Source organism: Zonotrichia leucophrys, chromosome 12 (assembly GCF_028769735.1).
Source record: "Zonotrichia leucophrys gambelii isolate GWCS_2022_RI chromosome 12, RI_Zleu_2.0, whole genome shotgun sequence".
Classification (NCBI taxonomy): Eukaryota; Metazoa; Chordata; class Aves; order Passeriformes; family Passerellidae; genus Zonotrichia; species Zonotrichia leucophrys.
The window spans coordinates 5,334,808-5,356,594 of record NC_088182.1 but is presented as its reverse complement, the minus strand read 5'-3'; the positions used below and the strand labels follow the sequence as shown (position 1 = coordinate 5,356,594).

The 21,787-nt window shown below is 38.1% G+C and overlaps 1 protein-coding gene across 4 annotated transcripts in view; it reads right to left on the bottom strand.

The window, feature by feature from the left end:
* The window catches only part of SUCLG2 (succinate-CoA ligase GDP-forming subunit beta), a 103,003-nt gene that overhangs the window by 34,410 nt on the left and 46,806 nt on the right, over positions 1-21,787 (bottom strand). For all 4 annotated transcript variants that reach the window (XM_064724218.1, XM_064724219.1, XM_064724221.1 and 1 more), the window contains exons 3-9: positions 21,215-21,314; positions 20,994-21,084; positions 15,861-16,013; positions 14,812-14,901; positions 12,301-12,397; positions 8,832-8,993; positions 8,304-8,446 (exon numbers count right to left, since the gene is read on the bottom strand). In XM_064724218.1, the coding sequence (XP_064580288.1) occupies positions 8,304-8,446; positions 8,832-8,993; positions 12,301-12,397; positions 14,812-14,901; positions 15,861-16,013; positions 20,994-21,084; positions 21,215-21,314 (836 nt within the window). The remainder of the gene's footprint in view (positions 1-8,303; positions 8,447-8,831; positions 8,994-12,300; positions 12,398-14,811; positions 14,902-15,860; positions 16,014-20,993; positions 21,085-21,214; positions 21,315-21,787) is intronic.

Genomic DNA, 21,787 nt, shown 5'->3' with positions numbered 1-21,787 from the left:
ACTCATTTATTTCAGCTTTATCAACCCACTCAGAATAATAGATAATAAAATATTAAAACTTGAAAGAGGTTTGAATTCTTGTTGAATTTGAGCATGAATATGAAGCTGTGAAATAATTCAATCCTACCTGAAGCAAAACAGAGATTCAAGAGAAATAGTTTTAGTCCCCTTTAATTAAGCTGTATTTCAAACAATTTTTTTCTTTTACAAAACTTTTTCATCACCCTATGATACACTTAAAAAAAAAAGTATCTTTACTCTAAAAATTTTAGCAATATCAGGCCCTTCCGTCATTAAAATATAATTTTATGATGAGAAAACACTTGTTAATTTTGTCATGGTTTACCATTTTTTCCCCAAATTGAGTCTTATCAGTAAGAAAAATATGAAGTCCTATCTACCTGTGCTCCATCCATCCAGGGTGCTTCTGCAATGATAAATAAAACCAGTTGTCATTTATTTCACTATCACAAGAGTGTGCCTAACCCAGCACAAATGGCTGAAAGCACCTACCTGAGATACACATTTCATCATCTGGGCCAGTTTGTCAGGAACAGATGGAGGCAAGGTGATTAAATTTCTTCATTTTGATTGAAAGAACAAACACATTCCTAGACTGCCATAACACCCACTTAACAATAATGAGAATTAAAATGTGATTTTCTCTACAGGAGAGTTTAAGTAAGGACACCTACAACTTTTCTTTTAATGTACTATTTCCTACCTGTATTATCAGATTATTTGTCTTTCATTCTCCTGTATGTGTGCTAGATGGAGGATCTAAAATAGATCCTTAATAAATTACTCATCTCACCAAGATGAATTACCAAACTGACTTTCCCAAAATATCTTCTCTTTTTATCTTCACTAATTGTGAAATGAGTCATATACATTTCCAAAATTTCATCAATTTGGAAATCCCACGGAAGGATTAAACATTTTTGTGATGCATTTTAGTGGGCAATCCCAAATTCTATTGCACACCCTGGACATGCCATCAGGCCCTTGGCAGTGAGAGGTGCTGGGAGGGTGCTCAGGATGGAGATTTAGTGCCAGGATCCATCCCCTTCCAGCTGAGGCCCTGCTTGGGAGTGAGATGGCGACACCAGGCTGTGGCACTACAACAAACAGGTCCCATAACCATTCCCATGTCCTTCCCAAACACCTCCCACCACAGGCTCAGCCCTCCCTGCTCACCAGTGGAGAAAAATCCACATTCTCCAACCCTGAGCACTAAGACCAAAGCCAGTAACAAAATCCTCTCTCACTTGGATCACTAACCCAGCACACCTCCAAACAAGCAGGGAAATGCAGCAAGCCTTGCCCACAGAGCAGCTCTCTCAGGAGGGTGATGCCATTTCTGCCCCAAGGAAAGGGAAATGCCTGCTCCTCTTTTCCTGCTTTATAAGAGACAATGTAGCCATGATATTTTCTGAAAAATCCCTTAATATTTTTTCTCCTGAGAAGCTGACAGGCCTCAGGAACAAATGTAAACAATGGTTATCTGCTGCTGTGGAATGCAACAGGTGGATCTGGGATTGGTCCATGTTGATGTTTCTATTATTGGCCAATCACATTCAGCTGGCTCGGACTCTCTGTCCGACACACAAGCCTTTGTTATCATTCTTCTTCTTTTTCTATTCTTAGCTAGCCTTCTGATGAAACCCTTTCTTCTATTCTTTTAGTATAGTTTTAATATAATATATATGATAAAATAATAAATCAGCCTTCTGAAACATGGAGTCAGATCCTCTCTTCCCTCATCCTGGGACTCCTGTGAACACTGTAACAATACAACACTCCAGAGAGGATAATTAGCACACAAACAATTCAAGTTCCATCCAAACCCACCAGCTCAGTTTGTGTTGTGGTTCTTCCACAAATTTACCAGCATTTACCATCTATGAAAACATTCCTGCCACAAAGGAAGCAATTACAAAATCACTGCAAGTTTTCCTCTTGCTTAGGAATTTTATTTTCATATCCAGTTTTTAGGATTCATTATAGCCTACTATAAAATGCCAAAAGGCATTCAACTTGTCAGTGCCCATAAATAATGACAGATTCATGTTCAAGTATATTTACATATCAATTACTTAGGACTCAATACTACACATGCTCTTGAAAAATATTTTACTTTTGGTTATAAATCAAGACAATTCAATTATGCATTTAAAATGCATAATTGTCCTCTCATTTTCATAAATATTGTCAATATGCTATCAGTCTGTAAAAGTGCCTCAGTGAAATGAAAGAATGACTTTTCAATATTTCAAGTGTTTTAAAAGATGAATAGTCATTTCATATTAATTCTGCAATACTGAAAAGGCACATTAGAAAAGAATCCTTGCTATAGTTCTATCAGTCTGTATTTTCTCACCAATTCAGAGCTAATAAAAAATGTGGGGAAATTGCTAAATTCCTCTTATAAACTCAAAACCTACAGTATCTTTAAAAGAACCATGACCTGCTCAATTGTCTAAAGGCAAAATACTTGTACAAATTTCTGAGACAAAAACCACAATATGCTTTTGTGAACTTTACGCACCCTTTCAAGACATTTCCGTGCCCTAATAGGTATTTTGTACCCCCACAAATTGTCATTTTGTGAGAATAATCTTAAATTTTCAGAGTCAAGACATCATTGCTCTTACAGAATTACCAGTCACAGTTTTACACAGCTTTATGTTTATGTTTCCTCTCTGAAACACAGAAAGGAAGCTCCAGACCATTCACTGGCTCCAAGGCAGGATCAACTCTCCCTGAAATTTCCTAGATAATTGCTTGTTTAGCTAGCCTTTAAAACCTTGTGGGGCTGGATAGTGTCTAAATTCCCAAAATAAACTGCTGTAGGACTCAACTACCTTTTTTGGCTGCAGTATTTTGAGAACAGCTACCCTGTACAGCCACATTTCTTTGCTGCTCTTAACCCTTATTTCCTGCCTGAGGCAGTCACTGACCTGCACCACCAGGCAGACTGCTCAGGTTAACTGAAGCCTCCTTCACCTTTCTGTGTCTTTCAACCTTTGAATCATTTGTATATTTGAAATCAGAGAAAAGGTTGGTCTCTACCTACCTGTTTACTCCCCCTCAAGACAAAAAGGCCCCTCTTTTGTGCTAATAGGAGATAATACTAAGATGATGTAGCAAGATCCAGCTTCCAAAAACTATGTGGAATTTTTCAATGATTGATTAGACAACATCCTACAGAAATGTCAAAATTTCTAGCAAAAAATACAACAGGTTAATTTATTATGATTTTCTTTTTAAAAATTTAATATTGTACTTCTACAAAACCAGTGCTGAGCACTAAACTGCCAGGAGGAGAGGGCTCTGTAAGAACCAGTGAGGATCAGTGATACCTTTTATGATTTTCATAGCACTTAACTTCTTTAACAAACTATTTAGGTTTTGATCAATCTCTGTAGATGGCAGATGAGGGGGTTAACACCTGGGGAACAGTGCAGAGCAGGGCAGCACACAGGCATTGTGCACTGGAGCAGCTCCTCAGCCGCAGAGTTTGGAGTCCCCAAACCAGAGTATGATGCTTCACCTTCTTCTTTACACAAGGTGTAAAGAATTTCCATGCTGTGCAAAGAAGAGCTGGCTAATGAAGTGTGTAAAGGGTGCATGGTATGTGAATGAGAAAGCAAAGAGATTCCTAATGAGGCTGTAAGAACAGGGTTCTGAAATGACACAAAATCTGACAATTTAAACAAATTCAGTCCTAACACTCTATTTTATGTCTGCAACTGAATCTTATTTACATTTCCCTTTTTTCTCCAAAATGATATGCCCATGACATAGGCTGCATGTGTGATAGGGAAGGTTATCTGTTCCTACTGATTTATGGGTTTGCATTATTTTAACACTGAGAAATCCACTGCTGACAATCAGTGAAATGCAGCAAACTGCCCACAGCCAGCCTATGCTCTAAGCATGAGGAATTCCCCATCACAGAAATGTGGCATTTGGAATTCTTGCATTTTTAAAACTTTCCCCCTTGAGCAGGTCATTGCTCAAAGCTGCAGAGTGAGAGCAAACAGTCCAGAACCACACAAATAGAGTTACTACACCCCAATCTGCCTGAATGATTTCAGATGTTTTGGATGGTCAGAGCTGAGCTAGCTCACTCAATTTTAAATTAGTTACCCAAAATAAAGACCAAATTCATTATACATGGCAATTTTATTTTTATTTCTGAAATCTAAGAAAAGAATATCCCCAAATTTTTCCTCTTAGTATAATGTTATCCCTTCTCTTGCCACATAACAGACTGCAAATGTTAAGAAAGCTAATGCTAAAAATCCCTGAAGCCAAAAGGATAAGCTGGTGATAAAAATGTCTTGTATAATAAGGATGTATAAACTGTATTATTTTCACACCAAACACAGCTGGCAGAGAAGTGAATTGCAAAGTTATGGTTTAATGATATCCTCTTTCAGAATTCTGGTCACTCTCTCAGACGCCTGGAAAACAAAACCCCAAAACCTCTGCCTGACACACAACAGTGAAACACATCAGTGCCAATTATGTGTGGGCACAGAGATACATCTGAACACGAACAGGCAAAGCAAGGTGACAGGAATGATTGTCTAGTCCATATAATAAAGACAATAATCTGAATTTGGACTAGATGATTGCTTTAAAAAAAAATAAAGTCTTGTGTGGGTTTGATATTAATTATTCCCTGGATATAAGCTAACAGATGTCAATATGGAATAGTTTCTCCTGAGAAACGTTTGTCGTTCTGTCAATAGTACTTTGCCTAAATAACAAGCCAACAGTTGTCAACATCAATTGTTTTGGTGAGTCTTTAGTCATATCATCAATGACAGGCTTCAAAAAAGCAACTTTAGTGGGAAAAGGAGAAAAAGAACAACAAATCATGTTGGCCTGTAGCTGCCTGTGTTTCAGTGACACTTTCTAATAGGAGTCCACTGCTAAGATCAGGGCTAGAGTGTGCTGATGGTAAAATAAACCTGCTTACAGCTAAGCTGGCTTTTGTGTGAGTTTGTGAGGCCAGGTTCTGGTAGCAGGGTGGCTTCTGGAGCAGCTGCCAGGAGCTTCCCATGTCTGATGGAGCCATCAGCTCTGCAGTGGAGCCTGAGCCCATCAGGGACAGTGGCATCACCTCTGGGATAACAGAGTTAAGAAGGGCAAGGAAAACTGCAAATCAGGAGAGAGGAATGGAAATAGGAGAGGAACAGCCCTGCAGTGAAGGAGGAAGGGCAGGAACTCCCCCAGGTGCCAGGGCCAAGATTCCTCTGCAGCCCATGGAGATCCAGGAAGGAGCAGATATTTCTTTCAGCTTTAGCCTTTCCAAAAAACCTTGCTGAATCCTAGAAAGAGTCATCATATGGTAACCAGGTCTTCAGCATGAACAAAAACAAGCACCTGTGGAGTTTGACAAGGATGTGAGAGTGCTCACAGATGAGGGCTTTGTGGGGATGCCTGGAGCAGGAATTCACACATGCAAGGGAAAGCCAGGCACCACCCAGATCCTCAGAAACACCAAAGGCAACAACCACTTCCACTTCACTGTGGGACAAAGGGGGATAAATGAAGCTCCTGCAGTGTCCCCCAGCAGCTTGAACTGCCAGAATTGAGCCATCTTTCCCTTCCCTGTTAGTATCTAAAAACAGGGAAGACTGTACATTTTCTACCAGAGCAGATGCACAGCACCAACTTATAGAAATAAGACAGGCAGGAAGAAGGAAAAGAATAAAGAAAGAAAAAAAGCAATTGGAATTTAGACAGTGAATAGAAAGGAATTCAGAACCATTGCAATGACCTGTCTAACCTAGGAAGTATTGGATATGGCAGACAGCAAACAAGACCAGCAGAGTGTAAAAAGGGTCACTGGCTCCAGGGACAGGATTTCCATCCAAAAGCCAGTGGATCACCTTTTGCAACAAAACCCCTTACACTATTTTCTTTTTCCCCAAGAATTACAGACACTGACAGCTGACAGATTAAACCAGCAGCAAACCAACCCAGATCTTCACTTTTCCCAAAAAACAATATCCTCTGTTTCACTAAATCAAATCATGGCTTACCTTGAATTGTTTATTTTCTTTGTCTGGGGGGGAGAAGGGGTTTTGGTTTTTGGGTTTGTTTGTTTGGATTTTTTTGACATTTTAAAGACAACTAAAGAGGGAGAAAAATATCTTTTTCAAAGTGCAGTAGAACCTTTCCTTCTGGAAGATTTCATCTTCTCCAATGTCCTTAACTCTGCCAGCACAACTAAAAACCAGCATATCCATATTACAGCCCTGAAAATTTTTTTTTGGTGTTTATTTCTTTAGTCTCCAGACATTTGGATATTTACAAAAATTAAGTGAATCTCAAGTTCCCAAGAACAAATTTTTATCTTATCAAACTAAGTGGGAATCAAGTTAAAGGCCACAGGGAAATGACTGACCAGATCCAACCTGTAAATGCTGCATTAGCCACAGAGACTCTTGGGACTGAAACCCTACCATTAGTTAAGAAAAGAGAGGATTCATCCAATTTTCTGATTATATATTAGTGAGCTAATGGACATGGTGTGTCAGGAGAAGAAATAAAAGACATTTGTTGTATTTTCTGAACAGAATGAAATAAACCATGAAATGTTTTGCCTTCTGAATCTTCAGCCAGTCAATGCCAGGAATGGCACAGCCCCAGCATAAATGCTTAATTCAGGTCCTTTCCATGCTCCCTTTTGCTTTCCCTCAGAGGCAGAGCTTCCCTAGCCCTGGTGCATGCAGTTGGAAATAGTTAAGCAGTAACATATAATCAGAATGGGTAATAGAAGGATATAACACAAGTCAAATGTTGGGCACGCAGATGTTCTATAGCTGAGAGCTACTAGAATGCCTTTTTGTTTTAAAATTGTTTAAACTCAGTCAGCTTCATCACCAAAATTAATACCTGCTGTTTGTGCTGCAGCAGACAGTACAAACTACTCAGCACAGTGATAATCACCAGCTAAGTTGTGTATCTGAGACCTTACTGCACCTGCTTCTCTACCACCAACACAAGTTTCAGAACTAAATTACATCTCAGGCAAACCCAGATCATCACACCAAGCAAACACTGCAGAACAACTCAAACAACAAACACTTGAGACATCAAGGTACCAGGTACTTATAAAATATGCAGGGAGAGTTGCAACTGCAAAGAGCTTACAGTATAAAGTTGACCTGTGCTTATTTTGTACTGTAAATTTTCTTCCTAATTTTACCTTGAAATGTTGCTGCAAACAATACACACCTCTATTTGAAAAGCCACAGCATTTTGTCACTTTCTGCTGCACAGAGCATACAATTAGAGCAATGTAATTGTCACAGGAAGGTGGCATTTAGAAGCCAATATCACATCACAATGAACATGAGGAAAATGACTGGAATCACAGCAAACATGAGATACAGGGGACGAAGCCAGATCCACAAAAAGAAGCAATATGTTGAAATAGGGACTTCAGCTGTGATGCTTAGGTGCAGGAGATGGGAAAGATGATCAAAGCCCTCCAACAGATTCCGATTAGTAAAAATATCAGCAGCAAGGAAGCTCTGGCTGCACACAAAAGCAGAGCTGCACGTTGGCAGGATGGGCAGCTGGCACTGCTCCAGAGCCCACGCCTGATCAATATTCTCTCAGCAGATACTCCAGTTCTGCCTGCAGAGGGGACCAGTGACCTCAACACACATCTCTAGAAATAACTTCTACTCAGTACACACAGACTAATGTCTTCTCCTCTTGTTCAAAAAAGAAAAGAGCAACTGCAGCTCCATCTGCAAAAGGAAGTGTCAGAACGTTCCAGCCTGGGAATGTTAATTAAATACAGATTATCCTGCAGTGCAGAGTCAGATATTTTAGAAACCTTGAGTTTAAAAGAGTACAAATCACCCTTGGAATTAGCTATTTGCTTAATTTTCCCATTTTTCTCCTCAGTCTATTGTGGTACAACACTATTAAGAATGCTATTTTAAACACATAAGTCTCACAAATTCCATTTCAGGAGTGAGGTGCTCTGAGTTCAGCACTGCAATGCCCAGCATTAGCACACCTGCACCCCTGTGCTGAAATGCCTTGAGAAAGTTCCCACTCACAACTCACCAGCCAGCCTGAGTATGGATCAGGAGCTGCAAAATCTGTCCAGTGGTTTTTACTGAATTAATTTTCCTCCCAGATCAGCCCATTAGGAACTCACTCTCAGTGTTCCCACTATGATCTGGGTTTTTCTGTGCACTATTCATGGTCCTGCTCAGCCCTGCTGCTGCACAGGGAAGCTCCCAGTCCAAACCCAACATTTTTACCTTGGGATCAGCAGTCAGCAGTTTGAATGCTTGATAGACTTGTGCTTCCTTCACACCTCCTCCCAGATCCAAGAAGTTGGCTGGCTTTCCACCATTCAGGGATATTATATCACATGTTGCCATTGCCAGTCCAGCTCCATTGACTGTAATTGCAAACATCAAAGTGCTTATAATTCACACAGATGAGATTTGTGAAAAGGCTTCAAATGTATCAGCACAACCCCAGAACATGGCTTAAAATTTTACACAGCTATTTCTAAATACTAGTAGCTATCCAAGGACATCCAATGCAACAAATAATTCAAAATCTGGTGCAAACACATCAACATTTAGGTTGCACAATTTGTACACAATTTTAGTTTCATTCCTGGAAGAACTTGTGGAAGGACAGACAAAACTGCAGAAACACTCAGTAAAACAAACTGAAATCCTGTAAAGGGTGACCTGAATGTCAGATGTAAACAAAGTCTCTACACTGAACAAGCATAAATTTGTTTTCAAATGTCTTTTGGATGTATTTGTTCTTACCAAAGCAAGCAATGTTTCCATCCAGTCCTATATATTTTAAGTCATATTTGGCAGCTTCATTCTCTATGGGCTCATTTTCAGACTTGTCATCCATGGCAAATATTTCTCTTTGCCTAAATTCTGCGTTGTCATCAAAGTTTATCTTGGCATCGAAGCAAACAACTGGAGGAGAGAATAAAACAACAGCCAGGAATTTAGAGTTTACAGTCAGCCAGAGCTCCTGAAATACTGCAGATCCTCCAGCAGAGAGGGGAGGCTGCTTTGGGAATTTGGGATGATGCTGCCTCCAGCACAGGAGCAGCTGAAGCTCCAGCACCGAGTCCAGCAGGAAAGGACAGGTTCTCCATAAATCCTCTGCTGAGAAAAGGCACAGCAAGATCTCCACAGCACACAGGAAGGTTTTCTGTGTTTGCTGCAAACAAAGCTCCTGTATGTTATGAGGGTAGTTTTTGTCATTTGGACAGGTGGGCTGCAGCAATGACACAGGAGAGTTGACTTTCCATATTTTGAAAGAATAACAGATATAACAGGCAACACCAACCCAAAGCCATGCAGTCATTCAGAGATGAGCAAAACAAAATGCTTTCCTTAGCCATATTTTGACATTCCTGATGTTGTTAACTATACATGCATTATTTCATTAAAGAGCTTAAAAACTCTGAAACCAAATAGATTAAAAATGACCAAAACATTACTTTTAAATAAAGAAAATTAGAAAAGTAATTAGAAACCTTCTCATTGATATCAACATCCACTATGGTTATAAAAACAAATTAAGAAGTTGCTAAATCTGACTACATGAAATAAAAGACACAAAGAACTGGCCAGCAGGCCCAGTATTCCCATAAACACAGCAGCAACAGAAATGCCTGTAGAGTGCTATTTGCCTATTTTCTGACTCATTATTTCTATGGGTTTGCATAGGCAAATGCCTCATTAGATTAAAATGTTCTAAGCAAATGTAAGACTCTATACTTATCATATTACTATGCAAGTAATTTCCCTTGTACTATATTCAGATTATAATTACTGACTTAAGCATAATTGATTTCTCAAGACAAACCAATCAAATCTAAGTGCCTTTAAATGCTGTGTCCACAAAAACCTAATAGTTTTTCTATCTGCTGGTGTTTTTTATTCACATTGCCACTGGGACATGTCCATGGTACTGTGCACGTGTTCTTGAGCATTGCACACATCTGGAGGTCAATGACAATTAAGAGGACAATTTTAGTCCGGTGGAAATGTAACTCTGTTCAATATACAGTTTCTTAACTTAGGAAAAAATAGCTAAGGAAACAGCAAACAAAACATTTACAAAAGTAGGAGAGTCTCAGCTGTATATCTTGATTTGCATTGGGTTTTCTTGTTTTGGTTTTTTGATGTTGATTTTTTAAAAATTTTTTAATATATGACTTGTAATTGATAACAGATTAAATTAAAGCTATCAAATTTAACTTCAGTGACTGCAGTTTCAGAAAATTATTCATGAGTGTGCATAATAAATCTCTTGGAAGAGTCCAGATCTTACCTGGTCAATCATCATGTGGGAATGTGCAAAAGCAGAAATATCTGCAATTTCTAATATGCTTCTAATGCTGCTTCAATTTATTTTTTAGCAATGAAATAAGACATTTTTTCCTTTTCAAGCTTTCAGGTGCTTAAATTTGCTAAATCCACTCAAAGCTAGAGTACAACTGCAGTTTCAGAGTTGTTTACATTACACACAAACATCCTCCATGTCACATTAATAGAAACTCATTTCTACAGAACATTCATCTTTAACAAAGGCCATGATGTACAAAGTAGCAGCAAAAACATGTATTAATATTTATCGAACCATTTTCACTATCAAAAGCACATTGTTACATGTATGACTATACAAATGGATTTTTCTTCCAAACAAATATCAAAGAATGCTCCAACACTTATATTCATGAAGTACTTCTGTTGTTTTTGTTACCAAAATTGTCATCTGCCAATTCAATAGTTTACACTGAGAGCACACAAAACAAAAACAAACAACAACAACAAAAAAGGGAAGTTTCAGGCTCCTGACCCATTAGTGTTAACAAATCATTTGCTAGGATATTAAATAAGGAAATACATACAACCTGATGGAAATCCACACAAGTGATAAGCACAAAACACAGCAAGAAGTAAATCCATCTTATCCATTACTTTGACAAGAATCATGGGCTTCATACAGAGACTTCTATTTTGTCATTAGGAAGATGCTGCATTAAGCTACTCAAATGTTCTTTCATTTGTTTTATCTTTATTCTTCTTTAAAGACATTTCAGATGGAGAAACTGCTAGCAAAAAAGGAATAAGCACAGGAAGATTCCTGTGCATTTCTGTGAGCAAGAAGCCTTTCACAGCTTGAAACCCACTCTGTTTCTGCTCCTCAGCTTCCTGGATGCAAACCACATGGGGAAAACCTCAGAGAAAACAGCACAAAAACTCCTACCATGCCTCAGATTAAACCCTGCTCACTAAATATGCACGGCCATTCCAGGAGAGCTAACTTGGTAACTCATCCAAATCTGTATTTCCACAGAGCCACCTCCAGCAAGGATGCAAGGTGAGTGCCACCATGGCTCTTTCCAATCTTTAAAGACCACACTTTATTTCCTCTCATTACTTTCTGTCCTCTCCCTCACTGGCTTCTTCTTGCACACCAATTTCTCCTCTTGGTACTCACCAAATAAGCTGTCAGCACCTCAGTGAAATGGAACAGTGAGGAGGTAACTGTGATCCCCCTGGATCAGCCCTACCTTATTTCAATATCCCACAGGCACCTTTAGTTCCTCTGCTCCTCACCTTTGTCCAAGTTACTTGGACAAAAATACTAAATGGAAGGAAAGGTTTTGGCTGGAATACCAACTGTTACAACGAGGTGAGAGCTAATTCAGCTCCTCAGTTTTACCCTACACCTCCTCAGCCCTGTAGTCATGGTGCAGGAAGATCAATGACCCTTCTTCTTCCCAAAGGATGTGGCCAAGTGTCTGTTTCAGCTGAAATTTGTCCTGTGCTCTAGTAGACTGCAGAGTTATGCACTTTAAAGTTTTAATTATCCCTATGAATGCAGACATAAAAGAACAACTTTCTTTCCACACAATCCCAGTAATTCTAGCAGCATCAACATACACACAAAAAAACCCAAAAAAACCCTCCACAAAACAAAACCAAGAAAACCCCAACTTTGAACTTGAGCAGAAGAGCAGAAAATGTTCCTGTCTCTCACCAAGCAGAACATGTAGAAGCCAATACTTCCAGTATTTGGATGGAACAATAAAAGGTATTGAAATATAAAATCTGCCAAGGGAATATTTATGAATATTGTTTAAATTACATTACAAAATGAAATTAATGCAAAGCTGCTGCTACATCCTTCTATGCAATTTAATTTATAGTTTGCATAAATAAAGAATTATAATGCATTCATTCGTTTCCTTCAGTTTCTTACCTTGCCCTTCTGGAGTTTCACCAAAGGGATTGACTTCAACCTGAATGGCATCAATTTTCAAGAAAAGATTATACAGCTTCTTAATTTGATCTGCTGCCTAAATGTGATCAAATGATTTACAATTACCACACAGAAAAATAAAAGTCCATGTTTGCAAGGCAAAGGTAGACCATTATCGATTATTTTTAAAGTATTACATTGCACAGTAATTCTAGATAATTACTGCTTTTATTTCTGTTTTCTTAACCATATTCATATAGTCACTTGTGCTGTTACAGTGCAGCATTATCCTACTGTGTAAGATTTAGTAAATGTGCATTTAAAGACTATACAAACTGGAGATTTTGTACAAAATAGACAGTGCAATTATTACGAAAAGTTTAATTTGGGAAGTGACTGAAGGCACCAGCATAATGAAATGTTCTCTGGTACACCAAGATCTGAGTTGCATTCACATTAATCAGTCTAAAGTCAGAAACCACAAAGTAGTTTGTGCTCTCTGGTGACTTCACAAAAAAAAATCTATTTCTCCTATTTCTCCTTCCAACATCAGTCTGATTTTTTTTTCTTGAAGAACTCACATCTGAGGCCTGCTTGTTTACTCATTACATGACACTCTTGCTTGTTCCCTACTACTCCTCACCATCTATCTCCATGCCTGATTCCATGGCTGAAAATATCACCACTGACTACTAATTTCCAAGTCTTTTGTTATTTTAATATTTTTCCACTAATAGAACTACTTAAAAACAGCAACATGAATGTGTATTAAAAAATCCCTCTGGTTCATTACACACTGTGAACCTATTAGCTTAAATAAGTTTGCAGATGAAGTGCACTAATAAAGAACCACTCAATTTTTTCCCTCTCATTACTGATCAGCTAACTGAAGTACACAACCCAAAAATACTTCGGATCTGAAATGAAATGATTTAGAACAAAGAAAGCATAAGTCAGCTTTCCCCTATGAGGTCAGTCATGAAAACATTAAAAGTGGAAAGACTCAACCCCAATCCCAGTTCTGCCCAGAGAGGTTATGGAGTCCTCATTCCTGAAAATGTACCAGGCTGGGCTGGATGGGGCTTTGAGTGACCTGATCTAGGGGAAGGTGCCTCTGCCCAGGGCAGGGTGGTTGAAACTGGATGTTCTTTAAGGTCCCTTCCAACCTACATTAATCTGTGATTCTGTGATAAGATTCTTTAAAGAGTCACAGTTGGGAAGCGGCACAAATCCCTTTGGAAGCCTGCCCTCCTCAAGAGTTATCAAAGCATTCTCAGTGGGTTTGACCCTAAAAAACCCATCAGTTGTAAATGTGCAGCAGCTTCCTTGGCACAAACCCTCAGGCTGACAAAGCACCCCAAGAGCACGGGGGGAGCTCTCAGCAGTGACACTGGGGAGGCAGCACCACCATGACCCCACACTGGCTCTGGGCCACCTGGAAAGCTGCTGCTGCCACAGAGCTCTCTGCAATGGCACCAGAACACCAGAATCACTTCACTTTTATTAAAGGCTGCTCCATCTTTCAGCACCTCTCTGAATCAGGCAGCTCAATGTCAACGCTTCCCTTTCTCAGGGTCTATAAGAACTGAGCCTCTTCAAGCAGAAAATCCCAGCCTAGAACTAGAGAATGTATAAGTAAATACCAGGATTTGTCTGGATAAAAAGGATGTCCCTGTGCTTCAGTAAATTCCTTTTAGTTGACTACACGAGGGAAGAAATGCATTCCAGCAGCATTATTTAAATGTGTTGTTTAAAAGTCCATACATATTTGCTGTTAATTATTAAGTACCAGAACTCTTCAAGGGTTGAAAGGTTCTACATAATCATTCCTCCTCATTATATATACAGCTAAATCTTCAAATGTGTGTTAATCAACTTAATCATTATGCATTTGTTAATTGCATGTTAGGATAGAAAAGAATTAAAACTGCTGAATTAAAAATAAAGTAGTTCTACAAAAATGAGTTTCATACTGCAGAAAAAAACCAGGCCAGCTTAAATGAGCTCTTTTCTGTCCAAAATGATGCACATAGGCAAATATATATATTCAAAATATATATGTACAGAAAAGAGATACTGAAAACACAACATGCTGTCAGCCTTTTGTTTTTGAGTTGAAAAATAAAAAAAAATTAAAAGGTTCCAATCACAAAGCCAGATACACTTTTATTTCTCCTCATTTTAAGGGCTAATTTTCAAAACCAGCTCTACCCATGCCATTTACAGAGCTCCAGTGGAATTCCAGTGAAAACAAAGGAATCCCACATGGGGAAACAGCATGTTGCCATCAACTGTTAAAAAGAGAAGGGACTCACACTTTAAAACCAGAAGGAGCTTATTCAAAATGCTAAAGCCTAATGACAATTACATAGAGCAATTTAGTATTTAGAATGTCAAAATGATCCTGATTTAATGGACACTTGGCCTTTCCAAGTGGCCTTTCCTATTGGAAAACATTTAAAAATGTTTTAAATGCCCTCAGCCTAAAGCCAGGGAGTGGAGTCAAGTTACCTGCTGCTGCAAAGGTCCTTGGAATCCCAAATTTTTTGCCATCTGCAATGCCTGATGATCCTTTATGCCTTCAAAAATATCTATTTCCTCCTGCAACAGTAACATGCATGAATATAACTAAATATTCAATCAGAATGGAGGGTTATAGCTTCAAAAGGAAAACACTTAGTGTACATGTGCAAATTAGTAATTAAAGCCTGGCTGTTTGCCAAGGCTCCCTGAGACTGAGGCTACAGCAGCTGCCTATAGGGGATGTTATAATTACCACACTGACTATGAAACAGTCCTTCCAAAAAATATATAATTCTTCAGGGTGGCATGCTGACAAGAGAATGTGACACCAGTTTTCACTTTTAATTACTGTACAGATGGCATTGACGAATATTTAGTCTGTTAATTTTTATGACATATTCTGGAATATTTTCAAGGCAATGAGTGTCACTGGCCAGTAACACCGTGAAGTTTATATGATTTTTTTAAGTACACATTAAATATTTTTACAATTTTTTGAATAATTATACTTGATAGTATCAATTATTTTCTCAGCTGAATAGCTTGTCTACTCATTATCATGCCACAGTAACTTAAAAAATACTTCAGTGTAGTCATCATTAAGAAAGCAATTACAACAGTTGTATTTCAGATGCAAAAGTCTTGCAGGTACAAAAAAATAATTAACAACTCTGTCAATTAGAGAAAAACAGCCACAGAAACAATAAGTGTATTGGCACCAAACCACCTGTGAAAAAACAGTGTACCTTCCTGAAAGTAAAACTCACTCATAAAACATTTCAGATATTAAGTTTAACATATCACATAACAGCCAGGTTTAAGATCTTTTTCTAATTGAAAGTTCTAGTAAAATCAGATGTTAAATATGCTTCATTTACTAGATGGTAGGTATGATCCTGTATTTGATGAAACACTATTTTTATGGTTCTTCTTGTCTCCTTTTTACAGGGAAGGAAAAATGGGAGGAGAAAGGGGGGAAAATATTCTTTTGGATAACTGACAGAGAAAAATGTTATTGCAGAACATTATTTCAGTACCTTAAAGATAAGTTCTGGACTAGTTACTGCAACTTCTTCTATGTCCACACCACCCTGTGGACTGCCAACCATGACAGGTCCATTGCAGGCTCTGTCCATCAGAATTGCAAAGTATGTTTCCCTGGAAATATCCAGTGCTTCTGCAACCATCACCTAAAATGCAGAGAGGGAAAAAAGAAAACATCAGTGGTTCTGACTGGTATTTCTGCTTTGCCTTAAAATGCAGCAGTTTGATACTTGCTACCCTGAAGAGAAACATTGGTTTCACTGCTTTTACTGCACTACTACAACCCTGTGACCTTTTTCCCTTTTTCAATCTGAAAGTGAAGTAGCCACCTCTGCAATTTAATTAGAATTACATTCTTCCTTAAAAGAGCTTCTAATTCCCATCTTTCAATGGAAGTGGTAGAAATCAGGAAAATCACTTCCCAAGTATTAAAATAATTAAGAAGGATTAAATGGCAACATCTTTCTAGCAAGGTCTGTTTCTGAAGTGACAGTTTTGAACAATGACTGCAGACAATGACCATCACTGAATAAACCACAAGGAGAAATTCATTCTCTCAGTCAGCAAATCCAAGAGGCATTTTTGTACCTGCAGCCCTAAAACTCTGCCTACCTGGCACAAGGTGCTCCATCAAATAAGTATTTCTGGGTTTTCATAGTTCAAGGGCTATAAACAAGAAAGATGCACTATACTTTCACCCAAGTCACATTTCTGACAGTCTGTTCCAGAGTACATAAGAAAGAATATAGGGACTTTCTGCCAGGCAGTAGGTATTAGAGGAGAAAAAATTGTAAGAAACAAGAAATCAAATAAAGCCATCACTGCTCAGAATTGAAGGAAAGATGAAATTTCTTTATGGTGTTTTTGACTTGGAAGAAATTTGCTTTACAGTAATTTTGTTTCCTTCTTCTTCTACCTCACTTTATTCACACAACATAGGGGGATGTAAAGGAATAGTTCAAATAAACAACTGTTCAAAAGGAAACTAAAGAAAGCAGGGTGAAAGAGAGAACCAAGAATGCAGAAAACTACTGTACTACTTAAAAGCATCTGCCTATTTTAGTCTACTACAGAGGGATGCTAAAAGACAACTTCAGAGACATAGCTTGGCTACCTGCCAAGCTTTGTCAAATTAACAAGCAAGGGTAGGGAAAGCATCCTTGATTTGCTACTATTTTTACCTGCATCCATGTTTTCCCCTTCTTACATATCCTGCATCAATGTATCTGAAAAATGTGAGTCAGTTGCTTTAGACATAAGTCAGATAAAACCAACTGGTCCTACTGGATCTTGTCAGAGCTCTTCAGTTTCCACAGAGCTCAGGGTCAGGACAAGACTTGGGATGGGAATACACTCAACAAGTTTTGAGGAATACATTTGCAGGCACAGCAGGTGGAAGTAGCATTATTAAATCAGATATTTTCAACTGAGACTTCCAGCCTGAGTGATTGTCCTCACTGTTGCTAATTAACAATGTCAACATCATCGGATACTTCTCTGTCTTAATTCACAAAACTACTGAGAGTCTACTTTGCAGTAGGAAACCTTAGAGCAAAAATTGTTAGATTGTGAAATATCTCTAATTCCTCCCAACAAAATAACTTTCCTTCACGATCCTCCCTGTTTGATGCAGAGCAAAGCCAAGGAAATTGGTGTTCCAGGTCTTTAAATATCATTTAAGTCTACCTATCACTCACACAACAGAACTAATGCAAACACATTGATGAACAGTTAAGAACAGTGAAATTGAATCTACAGACTGTTGACTCTCCTCACATTTTGTCTGTTTTGCTTTTGATAAAGAATATGACACATCATTATCTGTTTACCATATCATATTTATATTTAAAATGTCCTGGGGAAAAATCAGTTTTCATTAAAACTTCCTGACAACTTCAAGCTTTGCTTCTCTGTAACAAATCTTTACCTAAAAGTTTAAGTCACACATCTAATGTCATGAGGGTAACTGTAACAGCTTTTCTCAAACAGAATCAAATATGCAAAATAATCATTCTGTTATTGCTTGGAGAGAAAAACACAGGTAGTGAATTCTCAGGTTGTCATGATAAGAGAAGACTGTCATCACAGATAGGCTCTCCAAATTCCAAATGCCATAAGAGGATTTTATGTAAACTCACAAAACAGGTTCCAAGTTATGAGGGAATTGAAGAGATTGCTATTAATTTGAGAAACATCAATCTGAACAGGCACAAACACACTTTAAATTCTGCAGCAGGTGCACAAGCTGAGAAAGAAAGCTGAAACCATCATTTTCTGTTTCATAATTATTCTAATTGTAGAAAATTTCTACCTTTTATACCTTCCTTACAAATAGATGTAAAAGGTACATGACTTCCACTCCCTGACTTGACACTAGCTCATTTCTTGTCTCACAGAAAGTGACATAATAAATATTTTCCTTCTGAAAAATGCTTATTATCTATTGTTTTTTAAACATAGGAGTATTTTAAACCACTCAAACGTCCAGAACACTGAAAAGTTTAAAAAGCCCAAATCCTTTTCTTCCTGAAATGCAATTTTCCTTAAGTACATGTAGAACACAAACTCTTCCATACATGCAGAGAGAAAGTACGTGCCTTGAAATAGAAAAATGCCAGTCATTTGTTCTCACCTTCGCCACTGCCCTCAGCAAGCCCAAAGAGCTTGCCTGGCATTTTCAGTGCATTACATTCCCACTGCATTAAATGATATCTCAGACTTAGCTAAATTTATATGTTTAATAATATTACTGTAGTTTGCCCCTTGATTAAAATGTCAGTGTTTGATTTTGTAGTCCTGACACCACAAACCTGAGTGCCTCAGCTCCTCTAACTACCTTTAATATCCCAACGTGAGCTAACTTTGTAAATGAGAAATTCTTTTAAAACAGACATAATTCTGCTGGGAAACAGTTTTTAGATGAAGTAGTGCATAATTTTAAACATGCTTTCTTCACTATCTAATAAGCATGACATTGGACAAACTGAATTAATTTAAAGCAGGGTGTATGCTCTTAGCATTAATTACTAAGATTCAAGAACTTAATACCAAAAAATATAAAACATAGTAGTTAAAAGCCAACATACTTTTAAAAGCCAACTTTGTAATCAGGATGAAAGTCTATGAGCAAATGATCAGCTTCTCCCAGGGAAAAGCATCACATTGGTTTATCATGGATCAGCATTAAAATACCAGTTTCCCTGGAACTCTATAGCAAAGGAAGAATACACAGTCTCTCAAGGCTGTTCACAATCCTGTACCACCGAAATAAATATCTGAAGCTCAGTAGTGCAAACTTCACTTCAAACTTCACCTCTGCCCCAGCTGCTTGGTCCTGCCCTCTGTTCATTCACATAAACATGTGGAGGGGAGAAAGGAACCACAGGTTCAAATATTCTATAGCTACATGGCACAAAAGTCATCCTAATTTAAATCCTTTGAATAACCCACGTCAAAAGTGCCCCCAATACCCATTTCCTTCTTCCATTTCTATCAATTCCAAAGAAAATTAGATGCTTCTGTTTTAGAACTGAATCTGTCAATGATGAACAGCCTTGCACTCTGACAAAAAAGTAGAATTTCTGTATGGATGTATTCAAGTCAGGCCAACTAGGGCAAAAGAATAAAAACAAAGAACTTATAAAGGAAAGCTGCTTTTACAATACTAATTTTCCCGAGCAGAGTGCCTTAATATGGAAAAGGTACATCCTGTCTTATATCCTTAGCATTATCAGGATCTCTGACAGACATGCCTTAATGGTAATACTGAGTCTCCTATTTTAATATATAGTATTTCTTTTTAAGAACAGCTCTGAGGAGTGGATGGAAATCTGCTCTCCTTGCCCCCCCAGAGAAGAACTGCCTGAACACCTTCCTCCACCCTCATTAGACAGGATCTTTCCAGACAGGTGTTCCTTCCCCTTCTCTGCTAATACACCAAGCTGTTCACAGGATATTAAATGTGAACTGCAGCTCCTTCAGCTCATGCCAAATTATTTCCTGGCATCAGACAGAGTGTGGCTCTTGACTACTTACCTGTATGAGGATTCTTGCTCAGTCAAACAAAGCAAGAGGTAAAACCAGATACAACAGCTAGGCAATTGCCAGGATTTTCTGACTCAAAGAATTTTACTAATTTGAAGGAGACACTTGCTGAATCTTTGCTTCCTTTATTTAGGCCAATACAGAACAAATAATTTATGTTGAAGTGAATCTTGGTGCCTTGCAGAAAGCACCATCATTGGAAAATGAATTCTAGTTATCTAGTACCTCAACCACTACCATGAATATACGTTAGTCTGTATCTACAACAAGAAGAGATAATCTACTGTTCAGAAACTTTTTTTCAATTGAGAAAAAAATCTCATGCAAAAATTTGAATACTTAAAGGGGGCATACAATAATAGACAGGGACAAACTTTTTAATAGGGCCTGTTGCAATAAGTCAAGGTGGTTCTAAAGAAGACACATTTTGACTACACATAGGAAAGAATTTTTTTACAATGAGGGTGGTGAGGCACTGGCACAGGTTGCCCAGAGCAGGGTGGATGCCCCATATCTGGAAACCTTCAAGGCCAGGTTGGATGGGGCTCTGAACAGCCTGATCTGGCTGAAGATGCATCTGCTCATTGCACGGGGTTGGACTGAAAGAATTTTAAGGATTCCTTTCAACTCAAACCATTTTGTGATTCATCTGTCACTCTGTTAAGACTTGCACAGACCTGAGGGTGTCTGAAGTACAGATAATATTATTACTAAAGGGAACCATATATCTACTGTTTCTGTAAGCAGAATGTCAATAAGCGTGTACAGCTAATGCTATAGTGCAGCTGTATCACCATTTAGAAATTATTTGTTGGGAGATAAGCCTATGACAAAGGATTCCTTTCAATATTCACAGAGAAAACAATTTATTTTTCCATCGGTGGGTATGGCAAAATTGATGAACAAAATATATACACCAACTGAAGAAGTAACATTTTCTTTTTTTTTTTTTTAATCAATTAGATGTAATCAATCAGGAATTGGAGAAGGATTGGAAAAACACCTATGTTGTACATCCCAGCTTATTAATGCAAAACTGCAGCTGAACATAGTTTTCAACTTTCAAGAGGCCAAAATCTTACCTTTTTAACTGTCACACCATCCTTTGGAGTTTGCTTGGTTGACAGATTGTACCCAATCATCTGTTTAGCAAGCTGTTCAACAGTCTTAGGGCTACAAACAAAGCAAAAATGTTAGTTTACTGAAAACTATTAAAAGAAACAGTCCATAGCTATTGTAAACAGCCTAAATATTATACAAGAAGCAATTTATTTATGTAGTTTTTCCAATTGAAAGTACTTACTCTTTAGTTAGATGAACTCCTCCTTTCAATCCACTATTGAAAATACCTTTCCCTCTCCCTCCAGCCAGAATCTGTGCCTTCAGAACAATTTCCTTTGCCTCTGTAAAAGAAAAACACATTGCAATTCTGTGGTTTGTCAATTATTGAGCTTGTTAGTATGAGATCAGAAAGCATTTCCAGATTGGACTCTTAAACCAACAAGAAATTGTTTATAACTAGTGAGCAACAAAAGAAGAGTAAATTCATCACTTCTATAAAGCAACCTTGCCAAAAAAGAATTGCTCAAGGAATTTAAGGGATACACAGCTTATCAGAGGGATAAATAAGTCATTGTGGAGATCAGAACCAAGCTGTTAATGCTCCATGGCCTGCACAACAAACCACACACAACCAGCCCAGCTCCGTAGCACACACACTGGCACAGTTTTTAAACATAAATCAGACCATATTTTGCCTTGAATGCACAACAAAACAAGCTCATCAAGGGAAATAAATTCCATTCCTTGCTCTGAACACATGGAAGGAAATGCATGGATGTGGTTCTTAAAGCAGAAATCCCAATGTCCAAAGGGC